The sequence below is a fragment of the Phoenix dactylifera genome, chromosome 3 (genome assembly GCF_051530095.1).
Source record: "Phoenix dactylifera cultivar Ajwa chromosome 3, Ajwa_hap1_PhDact_Kaust_v1.1, whole genome shotgun sequence".
NCBI lineage: Eukaryota > Viridiplantae > Streptophyta > Magnoliopsida > Arecales > Arecaceae > Phoenix > Phoenix dactylifera.
Genome location: NC_143192.1, coordinates 1549308 through 1569910, shown reverse-complemented (window position 1 = coordinate 1569910; position 20603 = coordinate 1549308). Strand labels below are relative to the sequence as shown.

The 20603-nt window shown below is 35.9% G+C and overlaps 1 protein-coding gene across 3 annotated transcripts in view; it reads right to left on the bottom strand.

The window, feature by feature from the left end:
• Nucleotides 1–20603, bottom strand: part of LOC103714524 (cyclin-dependent kinase E-1) — a 28625-nt gene that overhangs the window by 7203 nt on the left and 819 nt on the right. For 2 of the 3 annotated variants that reach the window (XM_088717384.2, XM_008801802.4), the window contains exons 2-11: nucleotides 19735–19845; nucleotides 10918–11021; nucleotides 10693–10735; nucleotides 10507–10605; nucleotides 6377–6446; nucleotides 6150–6244; nucleotides 5969–6002; nucleotides 5804–5888; nucleotides 5630–5707; nucleotides 466–513 (exon numbers count right to left, since the gene is read on the bottom strand). In XM_088717384.2, the coding sequence (XP_088573510.1) occupies nucleotides 466–513; nucleotides 5630–5707; nucleotides 5804–5888; nucleotides 5969–6002; nucleotides 6150–6244; nucleotides 6377–6446; nucleotides 10507–10605; nucleotides 10693–10735; nucleotides 10918–11021; nucleotides 19735–19845 (767 nt within the window). The remainder of the gene's footprint in view (nucleotides 1–465; nucleotides 514–5629; nucleotides 5708–5803; nucleotides 5889–5968; nucleotides 6003–6149; nucleotides 6245–6376; nucleotides 6447–10506; nucleotides 10606–10692; nucleotides 10736–10917; nucleotides 11022–19734; nucleotides 19846–20603) is intronic. The other variant, XM_088717385.2, reaches the window with a different exon arrangement.

The window sequence follows — 20603 nt, the reverse complement described above, 5'->3', positions numbered from 1 at the left end:
TAGTAACTTAACCGAATCTGATACAACATTAGGGCCTCATGCTAGGATCTTGATATCTTCATCATTTCAAGTTCAAACAAAAGCAAGAAAAATAAATCATAATACATTTTGCCTACTTGCAGAAAATAAACTTCATAAATATGTCCGGATTTCAGATTCACACTCCTAATAATTTTCAAACATATTTATGTTGCTATGAAAACAGCAGGCTGACAAAATTAAATAATATAGAATCATAGTAAACATAATCCCGGCTATGCGTATTTTGTTTAATCCTGGCTATGCAGATTTTGTTTAATCAAATATTGATTCCCATTCTATCCTCCCTCATGGATAGTTTCTGCATGTATTGAGTCAACCATGGCAGACAAAAAAAACAAGGGAACTTTAATTAGGTAACAATTGAGTGCTTCATAAAAGGAGAAAAGAAAGATACTATAAGAAATATAAGAGTTTGATCTTTACTCATGCTCCAAAGCTTGTGCTGCAGTTATACGCTTTCGAGGATCATACCTGCCCCAGAAAGAACCCGAAAGTTGATAACATGTAAAATTGTAGTTGGACTATCAGTATCAATTATAAGTTAGGAAACACGAAGAATCAGCAATCCAACATTAACAATGAAAGTCGAACACTTAGTATTATTGTGTGCCAGCAAAAATACATGATATTGTCTGAAGCTCTATGATTGTTGTGGTAAGTGAATAAAGAACGGAAATAAAGATACAATGTTAATGTAAAGATTCATTCTCCTAACCACCAAGAAGTCACATATGGTCTTCTTCTAACAACTAATTTTTATTACATTAACAAGGGTCCTTCTTTAATTACTTATGGATTATCTGGAAAGACTGAAAACAATAAAAAGAGCATGAGGGAAAGAAAACAAAATGATCCAAAATCAAGAATATAGTAATAAACGCCAAGATACCCAATTATATGAAACTACACCATAAATGCTTATAAAACGTTACATTAAGCAACTAAAGAGAAAATGCATAGCAGATTGTACAAAACTGAGTAATCAAGTTGGAATCTAATAAAACCTAAAAAATACTAAGAAAACATAACAATACTACAATTTATAGTTAGAATAAATGGGGAAGCTGTTCCAATAATTCATTAAACAAGAAGAAAAATATGCTAAAGATGACCCTCGACTTGAATTGATTCATCAATCATGATGAAGCCATATAACCTTAAAAAAAAAGAAGACAAAAGGAAAATTTATATTAAGTGGAACTTTTAGACCCAGTGCATGTGGCATAAACAAGTTTATTATAAAAAATACATTATTGCACACTAAAGTTATATACAGAATTCAACTTTTTCACCAAAAGCAAAATATGGTTCAAGAAATAAGTGAATGGATCAAGCAATTAACTAATGATGAACCATGTGAAAATCAAGGACTTAGGTACGGGTCCATATCATACAGCATTTTTTGTGAGGGTCCCTATCATCCAGTTGCATGCATGAACTGAAACATGCCATGGCACATGGTTTCTGGCATGATAGAAAGGGAGTGTATCACCACTGGCCCATATCAGAATGTACCAGCTTGTGTCTGTCACAATATCATAGAGACAGTACACTATGTTCTGATAGTAAAAGTTGAGAGATAAGACTACAAAAAGGAAAAATCAGATGTACCATACTTGGTTATTTTTCATTTTTAACCCCCTCAACTTCTTACTCTTCTTTGTTTATTCACTGTAATAATGTCAATTCACATTAAAGTATATGTTAGAATCTTAGATATCGATGAAATGCATAGGCAATCAGCATTCATCTTCAATATGACCTAGGGTGTTAGACTCATTTCACCAGCCTTCCACCAGAGAACAAACTGTTGCCCAAATAAAGTAAATAAGTAAACTAAATCCCTGACGTGTTCTAGCATGTCAATACATATCTTTCAAGCTGGAAGTGCCTCTGTTCATGCTTATGCATGCTTAGCATTGATGCCATGCAACATGACTAACATGGCTGTGCATAACAGCTGAGACAAAATATATCATATGTTATTCCTTGGGAGAAACAACTCATTGAGCTCAAAGAAAGATAAGATTCACATGCGAAACATTTTCCAATTGTTGAGAGCATTTTATTACAACACTTAGTTGAGATCATCAAAAAATAATAAATAATAAATGCAACATAAGAACTAAATGATTTTTAATTTTCCTTCTTGAAGATTAGATCATCCATATTGACACCAACAATAAGGAAGTAAAAAAGAAGCCTAGCTATGAAGCTATGATAGTATAAATTATTGAAAAAAAGAGCAACCCCATAAAAAAAAAAGAGAACAAACCCATGTGCAATCATATTTTCAGAAGTGCTTAGAGAGAAATGCAACTCCAAAAGTTGCAACGGTATTTATCAATTTACAAGAGATCAGGACTCCAACTCTTTTATACAACTCCATTCCAACACCTTAGTTTCCAACTTCATACTTTCTTATATGTGTTTCCCAACACAGCATTATAATGGAAACACTTGGAATTGGGTTATGTATAGTTCAACTCCAATACCTGAAGCCACTAGGACACCATTTTTACATCTATATTTCACTTGGGGCTAAGGATTCCACCATGGGCCTCACCCCATGGTTTTACCTCTTACCTTTCCCCTAAGTTGGGAAGCCTTTCTTTTCCAACCTACTCCATCCCGCAAGACTCCAACTCTTGCCTTTTCCTTTATATTCGTCTTATAGAGTCTCTAAGACTATTATTTCCATACCCACAATTTTCGTTTGTTCCCTCCAGTAACCTCCCACACGCATTGCACGTATACAGTTTCCATTGTACTCTTTGAACCCCACAATTTAGTTGAAAATGAAAAACAAGTAAAAGGAACCATGCGGCATTGAGGTCGATAAAATGTAAAGGTGAATTTTAAGTGCTTGAGAAATATTTGCATGAACAATGAAGTATTAAAATCAGAAATTTGTAGCTTAAGATAAAATAAAAATAAACTGCGAGATTCTTTCTTTTCTGCACAACCCCAATATGAAAGACAACTGATACAGAATGTCCAAAAAGATCCACATTTTCAATAGATATTTATTACGAAATAAAGAGAACAATCTTTTTATTGATATCTCGAATGAATGGAAAAACAAGTGAAATTTTCTTTTCTTATTTTCTACAACTTGTGCATGAAATTTCAAGGTGAAGTAATTCCTTAATTACTTTGCATTGGTAAATTACTTAAAACAGGCATGATTTAGATGGAGATGTTCAAAGAACAAAAAAAGAATCTAAAGGGATTACAAATAAGAGCTGTTGGAAACAGTGCTTAAACCATTAATTTTAATTGCAAAAGTTTGGTTATTACATATGTTATACTGAGGGTAATAATATCATATACCAATACAAGCACCAATTCTAACACTTTTCTAAGTGAACAATTACAATCAAGGTCTTAAATACCACAAGATGGGGTTGTTCTGGTTTTTCTATAGAACAGGATGTCCACATCCCGATACTCAAGACGATGATCCTATCTCATCTCAATACCTTCCTGACTTGCTTGTCCCACACTCAAGATGGTGCTATGTCCCGACACTCACAAAGGTGCAAAACCATGTTATCATACCAGTATTTAGAACCTTGCTTTAAATTATACAAGATAGGAATCCAAAAGTTCTACTAACCACAACCAAAATACTCTAAGACATCCATATTTCCTAACTCTGATCCACAAGATCATGAATATTGGGAACAATGTTATGGGGATAGATGGTATTATCTATTATGTCTTGATATACGACTGCAAATATACATAATCTTGCATCAATGACATTTTTAGGATATTGTGAATTAACTCGTGTTTTCTCTTAGTTCTAGGTGACTGCTACTTAAGAGTATACAGGTCTCTGATTTATATTTTTGTAAGAAACATATAAACAGTAAATTTGGAATATAGAATTTGTGAATAAAGCCGCATACATACATATCCAGATATAATCAGTTGTCATTAGATACTATATATGAAGTTTTCAGATATAACCCCTCATACCAATATGTAACATTAACATCCTTAATAGTGTCCATGCAACATATATGAAGATGAAAGATATATCAACATATTAATATTATATAAATATGCCTTCTAATATAAATTCAATATTGTTAACTAGGCCACATGAGTTCATTGAATCCCCTATCCAACATAAATCTCAGCAGTAACAAAAACCATAATGAACCATAGTGTATCTCAAATCTCAGCAACTTGATAGTATAATTGAACAATGTGAATAAAAAGGGCCAACCCAATTTGAGCAATTGTACAGGGAAAATTATAAAAAGGGATAAGAGTAAATGGTGTTCACATTTCAGACCTATGAACTTCTATAATTCCATCAGTTCTTCATTATATTGGTGGTGAATCCTTTGTTGTCCTGTTACCTTATACAAGGACATGTTGGGAGACAAAAGTTTTTTTGGTGTCTTTGAGAGAAAGAGGTGATGATGGAAAATAAGGAGACTAGAGAAGCTGGAATTACTCTCTTTATAAAACATCAATAAGCCCATTATTATAAATGCAAAAAATCTCCCTAAATCTCTCCAGCATGTGAAAATTATACAACATAAATATCTTTGTTCTGTCTATCTGGTTCATACATTTACTCTTAGTCAATTCTAATGTACATTGAATTCAAAATAATAGAATTAGGCATTTTCCAATTAAATTTTTACTAGGTTTTCATCATCCAATTTTTTCCACTATAACTGCAGTTTACTCCTTTGATTTAACTAGTTATTACGACTATCAAAAGTTGTCCTTCCAAATAGTATTTTTCATTTAATTGCAAAAAATAAACAGGAAATATAGGACCTGATATAAAAGAGGTCAATATAGACCCTAGTAGGACCTACCAACGTGCAGATAATTAAAACTGAAAGAACCTAGCATCCACCTCTAAAAGTCATGAAATAGTCAAAAAAATTGAAAAGAAATCTTTTACAATATAGCTTTTATGTTGTGCATGAGATACATATTTATCAAAGAGATGCAAGGTCGAATTTTTTTATGCATAAATTATGTTGGGGCTTTTGCAAGGCCTCCGCATCTACCATCCAACAGAATGTTTTCTTCAGTTTTTCACTAACCAATTGGTGCATTAAGTTTAAAAAAATAGTACGCGTTAAAAAAAGAGCAAAAAAATATTGAAAGCGGAAAAGAAACTTGAGATATTAAATTACCGGTTTATACATCATAGAACTTATGGCAGTTGATATAATCTCATTAGTGAGGCCAACTCGCTAAATCTATATAAAGATTGCATTTGCAAACAGAAAATGACATGATTGTATACCTAAAGCAAGATTCTTGGTACCCAACCCTACACTGATGTCACTCTGTCATTATATCGGTATGCTCGGTATGAGGGTCAGTTCGGCATACTGAATATCGGTACAACTTCCGTACCGTGAACCAATACCGAACTAGTACAGTACGGTATTTGCCGTACCGCCCAGTTCAGTACGGTACACGCCGTACCACCCAGTTCAGTACGGCGTACCTTGATCTAGAGAATGCAACATGATATGGATTTCTAAAACATCTAACTACTAAGAACACAATAGTAAGCCTCTATAGATTAGATCACTTTACATACTCGAGCATCTTTGAAAGAAGATCGTATGCAGGACTCTTCTGTGCTAGATGGACATAGCTATGGAGAGCAGGGTTGTCACTGTACATGGCAAAATTGAAGTTAAAGAAACACCAATCAGCAAATTTACATAAATATTAACATTAAATTTTCTTTTAAGTCGATGATAAGACTTACTACTTATGTCCCTGTATATGTTGTTGATCATTTTGCCAATATGGAAGATTCACTAAAGTAGGCCACTTCTCAGGTGTAGGGTGCCCTGTGAAGAATGATATCTAGTAACAAATTTCTGCAAGAAGCATAGTAGAGAATATTCAAAAACTGATAGTGCATTCTTACCTAAGACCTTGAATATCTTGTCCAATTGATCAAGCTGGGAAAAAACATTTAAATTTTTGAAACAACAGTGGGCAAAATTAGATAACAATCCTTTCTGATGTCTGAGATGTTATATCAGTGAAAAACAATAAAACAAGAAAACAGCAAAATGTATGTCACTTGCAACAAAAATTACTCCTACCTGAAATGGGTTAGGGGTAGCTTTGACTTCCACCCCTTGAAACAATGGTTTCAGAGTCAGTAGCTCAGCAAAAATGCATCCAACAGCCCACATATCTATGTGTTATTAAGGTGGCATTTTTTACTAATAAGCATTGATAGGTCATAGTTGGAGAGAATTGATGAAAGGTACTAAATATTTAATCAATTAGCAATGCTAAATCAGCTTTATCTGAAGTGTCAGGATACCAACAGCACTTGTATAGTGTTTTGCTCCAAGTAGCAGCTCAGGAGCACGATACCAAATAGTTACCACAACCTGTCAATTATCAAACCCCATATATATAAGTTTGGGAGAGAGTGAACACTAACCATTACAAACCTGTGAAAAACCAGCAAATACAGAACTGAATTCCATCATACAACAAGGAAGAAGTTTGTGAATGACAACAAAAACATCAACTACAAACTCTTTAAAACGAAATCCTTAGATATTCATGCACAAAAAGCAAACAAGTACTACCTAGCTACATTCAGGAGAACAGGTTTTGCTACAAACCCCAAAATCTACATATTTGGCCTCGATTGTATTTTCTCATCTAAGAAAGCTTTTGATTATGAATTGTAACTTGTTCAACATATGATTTTTTACATCTTATTTATCAGATTTTGAACTTCTTACATCTGGTAATCCATGTAACGACACAGTTAACTTATAACTCGACCCAACAATATCTTTGTTGGGCAATATGAATTTTGATTCATCACAAACAGAAGCAATGCAGTAATTTGTTGATAACTCTTCCAAGGAGCATTGTAGTGTCTTCTGTTTCTACCAAAAGGACATCGTATATGGTTTGATTAAGGATGATACAACAAGATAAATCCAGATATTGGTGCACAAACTTTATCAAGCAACTAACGGCATATTCTACCTTTCAATCCATGATCAAAACATTATGGATCCACATTTACTCATTCAGTAGATCTAAAGAAATCAACAAGTAAGGAAAAAATATTTAAGATCTTAGGACCCAACCCAGGTTGTAATGAATTGGTGATCAAAGATCATATGCTCACCATATCGATTAATTCTACTCTGTTTGAATACCTAATGAAGGTAATATTAAAATTGGTGAGTGTCTTTGGGATGCACTCCATGATTATTGCTCTCGATACTCCAAGATGCAACATATGCAACTCATGTTTGAGTTTCACAACAGCAAGAAGCATCTCAGCAAACCTGGGACAGAGTATCTCAGCAAACTCATGAATTTCTGATCAATAAACTATAACATCCATGGTTTTCATCTCAGGCAAGATATCACTTTGCATCAGTATCAGGCACTCACTGATACAAGATAAAATATCTGCCTTTTTATTATAACAGCCATTGAAAAGGAGAGATTATGATACCAGCAGATCTGATATCAGTAAATCAGCTGCAATTTGCTAATCCTCTTTCCTCATATTATGGTCTTTTAATCACAGCCAATGACATGAGACCAATGCCTGACGGAGATCTGGCCCACAATAGGAGGGGAAAGCATGGTTAGGACCAACAGGTGGAAAAGGCAGTGGTTCTGCAATATATACGCCAGGATCAAACTCTGCTAGACACTATTAGTTGTTGTGGGGGAGGGCAGCAGATAGGCCACGGCCAGCAAGGAGAGCTTGGGCAAGGTGGGGAGATAAGCGGTTAGTGCTAGCAACAGCGAAAACCGACAAATTCGGATGACAGTGTTGGCAATTGAGACAGTGGACAACAAGTTTGCCATGGTTGGGCAGGAGAAGTCAGGTGGAGGAGAAATGGGAAAGCATAGAAGTTTGTAATCGATAATATTGCAATTAATCCTATTTTACCAAAAGGGCTGAAATTTCCTTATCTCAGTGCTAGTTTATTGATCAAGATATCCAGTAGCTTTCATATTTTGAGAACCCTTTAAATCTCCCATCATGTCCAAGACATGCCGATATCTTGGTTCATCTCTGTATTTGTCACCCACCAAGATGACTGATATCAGTAACACCTTGGTCACATCTAATTGGTAATGATAGCACAGGTCATTATGCATTTAGCATCCTCAATGAGGATTGCCATAAGTTTGTGACCTATCTGATTTTTAGCACTTCTACTTTGTGATTCACTGCCCTCAAACTATGGCCCCTTGTAATTTAGTTTCACCCTTCTGACATGAAGCCATAACCTAATATGGAAGGCATGTAATTAATTGATAAGTGAGACTTCCCATTACTTCAAAAATGATATAACTAACACATTACCTCAACTAGTTTGGTTTGTGGTTATCTTCTTCTACAAATAGAGCAGTCTATGACCAAGTTTATGAATAAATTAATTTAATTAGAAGAGACATCTTTTGAGTTCTCTCAGTTCTTAGTGTCAATCTTCTTCGACTCTCTCATGTAGTTCTTGTTCCCCTTTTTCCTTTATCAAAAGGTTCTCTATCTTTTCATTGATTTTATCTCACGGTTTCTCGTTATTTTCTTTTCTCACCCTTATTTCTTCCCCGCTAACAAGCAGGTTCCCTTCCTCCATGTCCCACAGGTTTGTCCATTTTTCACTTTCTTTCCCTCTTTCTGGGCCCTCCTCTTTCTTTTTTCTATGACTCACAACCCTCCTTTCTTTACTTCTTCACTTCAATAGCATGCCTTGTTTTTTAAATTATTCTAATCGTTGACTCATTTCTCTATCCTTCTCTTTATCAGCTAACTCTAACTTTTCCTTTGCCTTCTTCTATTCTTCACTCTTACCTCTTCCTTCTTTCTACTGTTCTTTTTCTTATACTTCATTCCCCTCTCGCCTATTCTTTTTCCCCCCACAATCCTTCCCTTCAGCTGAAGCAACAGACAAAAGTAGTTGGTAATGGTGGTGAAAACATCTATCAAAAATTCTGACAACTAATCAATCTCATACATCAAACTCTAGACCCTTTCCATGTCATGTAATGCCATAAAACCCAGCATTGCTAGTCCCTAAGTTTCTTCCACAACTGATTGGCGCTTTTACTTGGTTGCATATATTTTCATCATATTTTGAGACTGATCTAACTTGAATTTTTTATTTGCTACCTAAAATAAGTTGGACTTCTACTAACCGGCATATACATGCAAAAGTCACATCAGGAATTATAGTTAAATTCTTAAAATACATGATCTAGATCTTACAACCCGGATCAAAACAGCTCTAAATGAACCAGATCCCATCATTGGATAAGGATCACAAACTTTAGATCCATGTGATGGACTATAAATTTTTTGAATCTTAGGATATAATTTGACTATGTTATTTACATGTTAAATGAAGGTGGTAATCTGGTCAAGTTAGGTTAGATGCAGGTCAGGTCAAATGTGAGTCAAGTCAAAATTTTGTCGACCCGACCCAACCCATTTGTTAAACAGGTCAAAAATCCAAAAACATGAACATGATCTTTTTATTAAATAGGTAAACCGACCCCAAACCCACATAACTTGTTTGATAAACAGATTGAAACAGTTTAAACAGGTTAAGCGGGTCTTGAACGGATTAAATCAGTTTTAAGTGGGTTAATTGGGTCTTAAATGAATTAAATGGCTCACATCATGACCTGACTCAACTATTAAACAATCAAAACAAGTTAAACAAGTTTGAGTCAACCTGTCTAAACAGGATTCAGACCCATTTTTTCAAATCTTGAACCTGCTTAATGCAGGTCAGTTGTGGATCAATTGGCAAGTCAGGTCATTACTTGCCACCCCTCATGTTAAATCATGTGTTGGCCCATTTTCTACAATTTCTTTCACTATCCGGTTCTTAACTTACATACCACTAATAAACCTCAATTAGTAAAGTAGCAAGTTTGCTACTGGAGTTCACAGAGTTAGCAATAGATGCATATATTTGTATTGTCATAGCCATATGTTAAAGTCTTGTTTATTCTAATGCATTTGACATAAAAAGACAATTAATTGATAGATAGTAAATTAACATCTTGAATAACCAAACAAAATGTTCGTTTCATTAGAAATACTATATATGCGCCTGAATTGGTCAAAACTAGATGTGTTGTATGTATGCTTTTTATTCTGATTCATCCGCTTGTGTTTATTAATTTTCACATTTCTTTTGTGTTTAGGAATCTTTGAGAGAAATCAAAAAAAAAATCTTAGGATCTATGATCTGATTCATGATCCAATCCGCTCTAGCTGTTTCTACAATTTATGACTTGATAACACAACAAAAGCACTCAGAGAGAACAAAATAGAAATAAGCTTTTGTATAAGGAGTCAACCCATGTATATAGAAACATGTTAGGTGAGAAAAGACAAGGAAATGTCCCATCCACTAGTAACATCTTTGATTTGAATGATAGAGTTTCTACCCCATTTTCATATAAAGGTTTCAATGGAGCTTGATATATTCTAGCAAGTCCAAAATCAGCAATTTTCACAACTCCATGCTCCTCGCCCTCACCCATAACCTGATTCATATCAAACTTCAACATGGAGAAAGATAAAGGCATATTTATCTTAAAACACAAGATCATTAACTTCGTTGATAATTGTACCAGAATGTTGGATGGCTTGAGGTCTCGATGTATAATCCAATTACTGCAACCAAAAAAATTCAAGGCAATTTAAGTAAGCTTATTAGAATTAATGCTAATAATGTGTATAATTGCAATGATAGCCCTAAAGCACATCAAGTTGAAAGGGAATCACAGGATACAATAGAACCATGAAACATGAAATCTAATTATCATTCATTACTATTATCTTATATATGAACCAACCTGTGAAGATAATTGAGCCCATTGAGCAGTTGCCAAAGAAGTGATTTCACCGTGTATTGATTGATCTGATGGTTAAGCTTTTCTCTATGATGTCTGATGATTTCCTACAGCGCATAAGAAATAAAGTGAAAAAGTGTTATGACTTATGACACTATAAATAACAAAAATAAATAGTGTAAACTGAAATACTGACATAGTAGACAGTAATATAGAAATTTATTTTGCCCCTCAACTGACATTTGAGCATACCTGTTGGATGCCCTTGCATTGACAAATTACACCCTAGAGCACAACCATTTTATGAGTGCCTAACAAAGAAGCTTGAACCAATATGCTTATCAGTAGCTTAAATAGTCTATTTAGGGCATCAAGCCTACTCCGGAATCTTGTTCCAACTCATTCACCAATTTTTGGCCTTTATGCCTCCTCATTGTCAAATTTAATTAATACGATGTAATATGAAGCAACCAGCTCTATGAAATTTGTAACATATGCTTTTCTTGTCATGTCTCTGAAACACAAGCAAGCAAGAAGAATTGGCTTAAACCAGTGAGAAGATCCTTAAATCAAGTAAGCCTTAATCCAAACTACTTGGGGTCAGCTACAAAAATCTTTTTCCTCCATTCTGCTAGGTTTAGGAGCCATACTTTCTGAAAGAGTTGAGAAGACTCTCCAGATACTTTTAGGTATACACATAGTTTGCAGGAAAGTTTCTTCAAGAATAAAGACAAATTCCCTTGCACACACTGCTGGTTTAGATCACTAAGATTTGTCTAACTTCATTAATATGTAAATTGAGGCCTTTATTTTGTTTGCAAAGCAAAATTCATGGATTTCAAATTTCAGCTAACTCTATTTGATAAATATGCATGAAAAAAATGTAAAAAGCCAATGGAACTGAAATTGCATGCTTATTAGAGCGAAAATGACATGCAAACAACCATTAGAAATTTGCTTCCATGCCAATGCCACCAGATAGAGAATAGTAAAATCAAGCACTCGTAAAAAATAGTCTAACTCTTAAACTTCTTTTGGCATCAGTAGATATGCATTTGCTTATGCTTCATATACTAATGAATTATTTTTTTCTGAAGCATCAAAAAAGATTCAAGATTACGAGTCGTAAGATTAGAAGTAGTAAAATAGAAACTGAACTGAAATTTGAGAGTTTCAATTGGGGATTCAAAGTACACTGACCAACAAGGAATGTCAGATTTCATGAGGTGAATCAAGTTCTACTGGCCTGAAGTTATATATTTGCTCCACTTCAGCCTACAAATAATCTTTTAGAAGCAATATGCAAATAAGCATATAGTATGGGAAGGAACCAAAGTGAGCTAGAAGGGGCCATTACTATCTTAGAAATAAAAAGTCCTATCATATTGTACAGTTATCAGTAAGAGACCACAAGAACTTATTTACAAGTAAGCATATAGCATGAGTCGGAACCAAAGTGAGCTAGAAGGGACTGTTACTATCTTAGAAATACAAAATCCTGTCATATTTCATGGCTATCAGTAAGACACCACAAGAATTTATTTTCCAAATCAAGGCAATTTCTCTATTCCACATTGAATTCAAAGTATTTATTATTATACAAATCCTATGCTTAAGAAGACAGATCTTATCAAATAAGAAAAACCATAACACCATAGGGATGGAATGCATACATCTCTTTTTTTTTGGTACAAGAATGCATACATCTTTAGAGCAAAACTATTTAGGCACAATAACTACATTTGAAGTTTGATTTTCCAGGCTCAAGATTTGACATTCAGTTTTTTTTTCCTGAAAACTACACTAGCACATACAATGCACATAACAGCTATTTGAATTAAGGTTCACCGAACTGGGACCCTAGAAGGTACCAGTCGGCGACCGGTTCAGCATGATACAGGTCCGTACCATGTCATTCCAGACGCACCATCACAAGAAGAGCCAGAGAGGAAGGGGAGAGGGAGAAGGAGAGAGAAGAAAAGAAAAAAAGGGAGGGAGAGAGGGAGAGGGACGGGGAGAGAGGCCGAAAGCGGGTTGCCCCTGTTTCATTTCGAAATAGGGGACAAGCCGTATTTTTTTTCAAAATTCCAAACAATTTGCCAGCTTCAGTTCAGAATTTTAAGAAACAAATTAGCGAAGTTAGCAAAATGTTTACTAACTTCAGTTCAGAATTTTGAAAAGAAAATTAAGGCTCATCCCCTTGGCAACGAAATAAGGGCGACCCCCTACCAACGAGATAAGGGCTTTCGAGCCCTCTTTCTGGCTCTATCTTGGCCTCCCTCCCTTCCTCCCTCTTCCTCTCCCTCCCTCCCTCTTTCTCTCTTTTCATCTATCCTCTCTCCCTCCTTTTCGAATCAATAGACTGAATCATTTCGGTCCCTGGCCTCTTCGACATGATTCCACCATCCATGATTTAAATAGTTGTGACTTCCTGGTTGGAGAAACACTAATTGAGTGTGAATATTGTGATTCTGTATTTTCATTACCAATAATAGTGCATGCGCAAATCCATGTGACTACTAAAAATTTGGGATATAAAGTAATTTAATTTAATTATAAATAAAAATTTCGGATTTAAATATTAATTTTTGAAAGAAGGAATAATGGCGAACAAAGGATCATGGGTTGCTAGACCGATAAAATGAACAATTTTTAATATTAGGGTTTGTGTCCAGCGGAGAGCAATTACAAATGCCAAGCAAGAAGATTTGCAAAGAACCCTCGTAATAAAAGGTCCAGTATGAGGAAAAGTGTGAGGAGAGACCGTGTTCAATGAAGATATTTTATTGATCATTATAGCAATTGAAAAGTTGGGAATAAACAGATCTTGTATTCTCCCATTCGTCTCCACTTTTCTTCTCACAAATACACCAAGCATTCTGTCCAATTATCCCCTCTTCTTACACATTTTCCACCGAGCTATTGTACCTAACTTCTGCAGAATAGCAACTTGCATTTGGGCAACAAGTGGTCTTCATTTGTTTTAGCGAACTTTTATTGTTGTTTTGATCTTTAATGCAATGTAATGACTCAAGGATGTTATGAGCCAATGTCTAGACCTGAAGGGAACCAACACAAAAAAAAAGTAAAGCAAGGCATAGAGCCATTCCATGCCAAGGTATGTTACGTCAACTCATGTTCACAGGTGAGGTGTTGGTGTGTCTACGACAGTGGAGCCACATTAATGCCAACGGGCCATGCCCCCTCCCCGTCTGATGGATACCTCTTCTCTATGACTTCCCTCTATACATATATTCACCCCAATTTTCGGCCTTGTGAGGTCCTACAATGTCAAAATCAGTTCACAATTCATTTTCTTTGACAGGCATATTTATTAGGTTCCTAATTAAAATCTAAGATTTTTTCCCTAACCAGGAAATACAGACATTGATTAGAATCCAATCTTAGCAAAAATCCTAATTAAAATCATTCTCCGATTTTCTATTTTACTATGCTAAATTCTATGGGAATTTGAAGAATGGAATCCTTTTTTTCTTAACTAAACTCTTCTACAGCCTCTCTTTCTCCCCTTGACCATCTCAGTTCTCTAACCAATGTTTGGGGCATCTCTCTTTATATGCAATTTGTTCCTCTCCAAGATCTCTATTTCACCTTCCCTTTGCATTGGCTACTTTGTTTTGTTTATAGTTCACCACAGGTCTTTCCAAGCTCTTCAAATGGTAATCACCAACTTTGACAGCAGATGTAAGTAGCTTTCTAATTCTATTGTTTTTTCAAGAAAATATATATGAACAAGCAAGATTGGCTCAATATAGTAGCATACATTCACTTGTTTCGACAGATTTTTTGGGGCACCTAATAGCTGAAAATTGTATCATCCCTAAAAAATTCTCCATCATACCAGATAATGCATAGTTCTCCTTGAGAGTTTTTATTCCTTTCTTTAAAATCATAGAAAAAAGTAATAGTATTTTTTATGCAAATGAATAATTATGAAGTGAAATACTAAAACATCAATATATATATATATATATATAGAGAGAGAGAGAGAGCAACTTGGGCACTCCTTTAGATGATTCCTAGTTCCGCCCATACGTGTCTAAGTAAGATCCTTCTGATACTTAAAAATTTCTTTCTACAAAACCATCTACTCTATTGTTATATTAATGTTTAGGGGTGTGCACAAAACTGACCAAACCATGAAATTGGACGAACTGGTCTCTTTGGTTCCAGTTAAGCCAATTTTTTCTATAGTTGGTTTGGGTTCGGTTGAAAAATTCTAAAATCGCAAAAAACCGATTGGGTTTCAGTTTGGATTCCCAAACCAAAAAAACCAACATATATATAGCCCCTTCAATGGTTTCAGCCCTAACCCTCATCATTTTTCCTGGTTCTTCTCCCCACTCGAACAACTGCCCATCTCACCATCTCTTCTCCCACCACCATAGCCACAAGAGCCCCTCACCTAGCAGGCTGCCACAACTCTTCTTCTCTCACTGGACCTTGTCTCGTCGCAGCTTCTTCTCATTACCACCACAACCACCAGAGGCCCCTCATCCAAAGATGACGAGCCAATGGTGTCATTGCCAAGTGTGTCGAGCGACCTAGATGGGCAGGGGAGACATCTCTCTTGTGCCTCATGGGGTGTCTCACCTCTTTCAAGCCCCACTATATCCCCTCATAAAGCTCGCCGAAAACCACATTATCAAGTCCTCACCACTTTCTTTCCTCTTTATTTTTTTAATATTTTGCCCTCTCTAATTGATCGCTTCACTTCCTATCCTAATATCTTTCTTTTGATTCTTGGAAAGGGAAGTATGGAGAAAAGAAGTTTTGGAGTAAGATGTCTAGAAGGAATTGAAGCATCCAAAACCTTTCTCTAGACTACCCTGACTCTAGGTCCCATTTTCTCTCTCCACCTTTCCTCTATGATTTGTAGATTTTTCAGATGGGTTTTTTGGATAAAATCTCCAAGAAAACGCTCATGCACCGACAATGCCCTGATCTTCTCAACTTGGTACAATGAACCTAAAATTGGATCTCCTCAACCCGATAAACCGAACCAAAACTGAACCAAATTTCTCGTTTCATTTGGTTTTTATAAGCTATCAATTCGGTTTTGTTTCCATTTTAGGAAACCAATTTAAATCAATTTGGTTTCAATTTTACCCTCAAATCAACCCGACCTGACTCGTACACACCCGTACCAATGTTCATGTTCAATGACCGACACCAATACTCTAGACTAAAATGAAGGTTCTGTGTAACATAGCTACCAAGATAACACCTCACTTTGGATATAGACTAGGATCCGGTTGAGTGGGTCTCCACTCAGATCTAGTCAAATCATGATTACGTGATAGGGGTCCAACAACAATGACCCGAGACATTGGATATGATCTACTGCACTAAATTGCTTGAACACCAAAAGTCGTGTGACTTGGAGATCCCTAACCTATGCATCAAGCATTCAAAAATGTGTGTATATGTGATATACATGCATACATGCATATACATATATCTATATAGTGTTGCCGCCAAAATCCGACCCAACCTAATGGCTCTTTGAGATTAGTGTTGGATTGGTCGAAAGGAGGCAAGTCGAATCCACTAGATCAGACTAAACTCAGCTTAATGGCTGCCTGGATGAAAAGTTCTGTCAGGAACTTCAAGTCCAACTTGAAAACAAGAATTGATAATACCGAAGATCGCCAAATTTTGTTCAGTAAGGAACCCTCCAATCCCTAAGTCAGGCAAATATTTTGAAAAATAATGAAGACTTGAGATAATAGTGAGAGAATATCAACATAAGAATGAGCATACCTAGAGATCCCCCATATGCCCTTTATATAGAACAAGGATGATATCGGTTACTGAGAAAGGCAAGTGTGCGCCTTAACCACTCAATAAGCAATAACCACCCGCACATGCCATGGAACTTAACTACTCAAATCATGCAGTAACTACACCACATACGGGATGAACTGTAACCGTTCTGCAACGTGCCTCATCAGCGCGTGGGGTTGTAACCATCCCTTTAATGAGCTTTAACCGTCTTAAATGTGCTTTAATCCAGAGACATATGATTTGTTGGTGCTGGTCATCCACACAGGTCGGCAGCTCAATCAACTGCTTAGGTCAACAGATCGATCAAGACCAAAGTTAGCTTCTTAGTCCACAAATAAGGAGCTGCGTGCAAGGGGCTTCCAAATTTTATAAATGGTAGAAAAGAAGGAAGCCAAACCCTTCATATAGAAGGACAGACGGTTCTGATTAACGCGCCCGTATGACTACCTAACCTAATCTACCGCTACGTGTCAACTCGGCATTTGCTTCCAAGATGGTTACTTGAATCACTCTTTCAAGCGGCCTTAAGAAGCCTAATCGGTGCATGGAGAATCCCACTAAATCTAATGTCACCTCGAAAGAAACATAGAGCATTTAATGCAGTATTTCAAAAATTCTAGGCTTAACCCAAAGCAAATAGGTGTGCCCCTTTGACAGCTCAACTTGATCAATTTGGCTACTTCTGTCATCATCCAAGCTCAAGAAGATAGCTTAGACTCGAAAGTGGGAGAACAAGTGATGTAGTATAAAGTCGACCGTTTGTGACTACTACCAACCTCAGTAGCACACCAAGGAGCTGACCTCGTTCTTAACCGACTTGGCGACCTAAGCAATTGACCGAACCGCCGACCTACACGGACGACGAGCAGCAACTAGCCACGTGTCTCCAAATTAAAGCACATTTAAGGCCATTAAAGCCCATTAAAGAGACAGTTACAACTCTATACACTAATCAGGCATATTGCAGAACGGTTACAGCTCGTCCTGCACGTGGAGCAGTTACTGTACCATCTGAATAGTTAAGTCTCACGATATATACGGGTGCTTATTGCTCACCAAGTGGTTAAGGCGCATGCCCGCCTTCCTCGATAACCGACATTAACCTCGTCCTATATAAAGAACATTCAAAAGACCTCCAGATACGCTCATTCTTATGTTGATATTCTCTCACTATTCTCACGTCTCTACTATTTTTCCAAAATTCTTGTCTGACTTAGGCATCGGAGGATCCCCTGCCAAACAAAATTCGGCGACCTTCGATGTTATCTCTTCTTGTTTTCAGGTCGGACTTAAAGATGCTGATAGAATTCTTCATCCAAGCAGCCACCAAGTAAACCTCAATATAATCTAGCAGTCCAACCTACATCCTCGCTGACCAATACAGCACTAATCTCAAAGAGCCACTATGTTAGGTCAGATTTTGGCGCCAACAATCATGCTCCGTACATTTTAAATTATTATCAACCCAAAAAAATCTGAACATCATAGAATATTAATTAGGCTAATGTGACACCTCCAAAATATTTTTTTGAGTTATAAAAGTATTATATATCATCTATAATATGTCTAAATATTATTTTATTTGTTACCAATAAACATTTTCGGTACAAACATCAAATCCCTTGTTGTAGGGATGTGATCCTATTGCTTGTAAAGTGCTCTAACTAACCACTAAATTCAAAATTATTTTTATTGATAAAAGCTTACTTTATAAAAAGTACCATGGGAAAGGTGCTGCTACCTTATCCTGTTGAAATCTTATAGGCAATCTTGGCTTTTAAAATGAAAAATCTCTTCTTTTTGGCAAAAGCATTTAATGCCATGATTCTTCATGCCATGAAACTTATTGTGCCGTTAATCCCATGCTTAAGTCCAAATTAGAGGGCAAGTAATTGACAACTTCTATTTCATGAACCATAGCTAATCTTAAATCCATGCAGAGAATCCATCAAGAATTGGAGAGATGTTGACCAAACATCAAATCCTGTTTCAACATCGAACACTTTGAAGAAATCTAATAATGTCTTAATTTGTTAACTTTACTAATTTGCCATGGATAGGCATCAAATGAACCATAATACTATTGTGCTTCTTTTCAACTACTACTACTGCTGCTGCTGCTGCTACTGCTGCTGCAATATTCTTCTCTAGTATGTACTCATATTTACTTTACTAATTTGCCATGGATAGCCTCAGAACATTTATTTAAGAGATTATCTTTAACGAACAACTACATGGGAAAGTAAATGTAGAATTTCATTATTAAAGGGTCAAGATTCAAAAGTTTTGCTATTTATGACAAACATCTATGTCCATGCAAAGCCCATAAGTAGTTAGACTCTAAGAGGCAAATGGGAATGTTCCAGCCAGGCAGCGACAAAATAAATGAATTCATATTATAACACTAGACTCATGTATTGAAATTCTTGCTATATTGGGAGAAAAGGACAGATATACTTTTGGTACTAAAAAAAGAATATTTCTCTTAATCATATGAAGGTTCTGATCTCACCTCCTAAAAAGGAAGAAAGGTTGAAGAAGGAAAGCAAGTTAATATTCCCTATATCTAGCAAAATGTCTATCCTTCTGTATGAGTTGATGCAGAATACCACTTTTGAGTGGACAGAAAGTCCATGCTCATTTGTTTCAACAGAATAACATGCATATGCTCCTGGCCATATTTCACTAGGTTACTTAGACCCTTTGATTTAACTTAAAGTATCTGCACATAACATTTAAAATGACATTGATTTGACCCTTGGACATGGCTCTGTGACAAGAATTGTTTACATAATGAAATGGTTCGACACTTAGACACACAGACACCAAACACATGAACCCAAGTCCATGTAATGTTGATATTTCCCAATAAAACTGCTCAACTTGTTCGAACAATCATAACAAATCTTACAATTATATTAATCCTAGATTACAAGACACATGGATACACAGCATGTTCAAAAAGTTGTGAATTGTAAAAGGCACTTCCCAGAGGGTCTCAGTTCTACTTACATACAGGTCATGCTCAGCATAGTCAAATGCTAGATACAGCGACATATCAGCATGGTTGATGTGTACATTCACAAGTTTGACAACATTCTCATGAGAAATTTCCCGTAATAGCTGCATCAACAGCAATCCACCATGAGAAAATGATACATAGGCAAAAGAACTACGGCATATATTATCATGTTAAAATATTTTCATGAGGAATGGAGTCAACAACATGCGAGCAAACCAATGGGTAAACACACAGAAAAATGCAAAACAACAGAGAAAATGATGAATAATTGGAAGAAAAAAAATCAGCTGATAGATAAAGGTGTCAAAACCTATTCGGCTTCATTCTTGTGAATATGACAACCCTCCTCCTACCTAAATCACATATTACTACATTGTCCCCTACTTTATAACCTGCATCCTGCATCTGTCAACCTTTATAGAATTGTTAGATGAAATATTGATCTAGATTAGGTCACGGGTCTGGATAAAACTTTTCTTTGAGGGGAGAGGGGGAAGAGAGAGAGAGAGAGAGAAGGAAATTATCTAGTTGCTCCTACCTTTCTCTCAAAAGCAAGCTGTATAACCTTAAAACTCATTATTGAACACTAAACCCCATATTTAATTTATAAAAAAAAAAACATTTCCAATAGCAAAAATTCAATCTTCCAAAGCCATCACATCACTTGGTCATAAACAATTGCAGAAGCTCAAGTAAAAGTGACCACTCTATTGGAGGACGAATGATCCAAAAATACCATTTGGATTTGGTTCGGTAGAATAGATCCTTTACACCGTACTCAAAATAGCAAAATACCATAAAATCCTCCTGTTGGATCAAATAACAACCTACCATTCCCTTAGCTCACTCGCCAAATTGA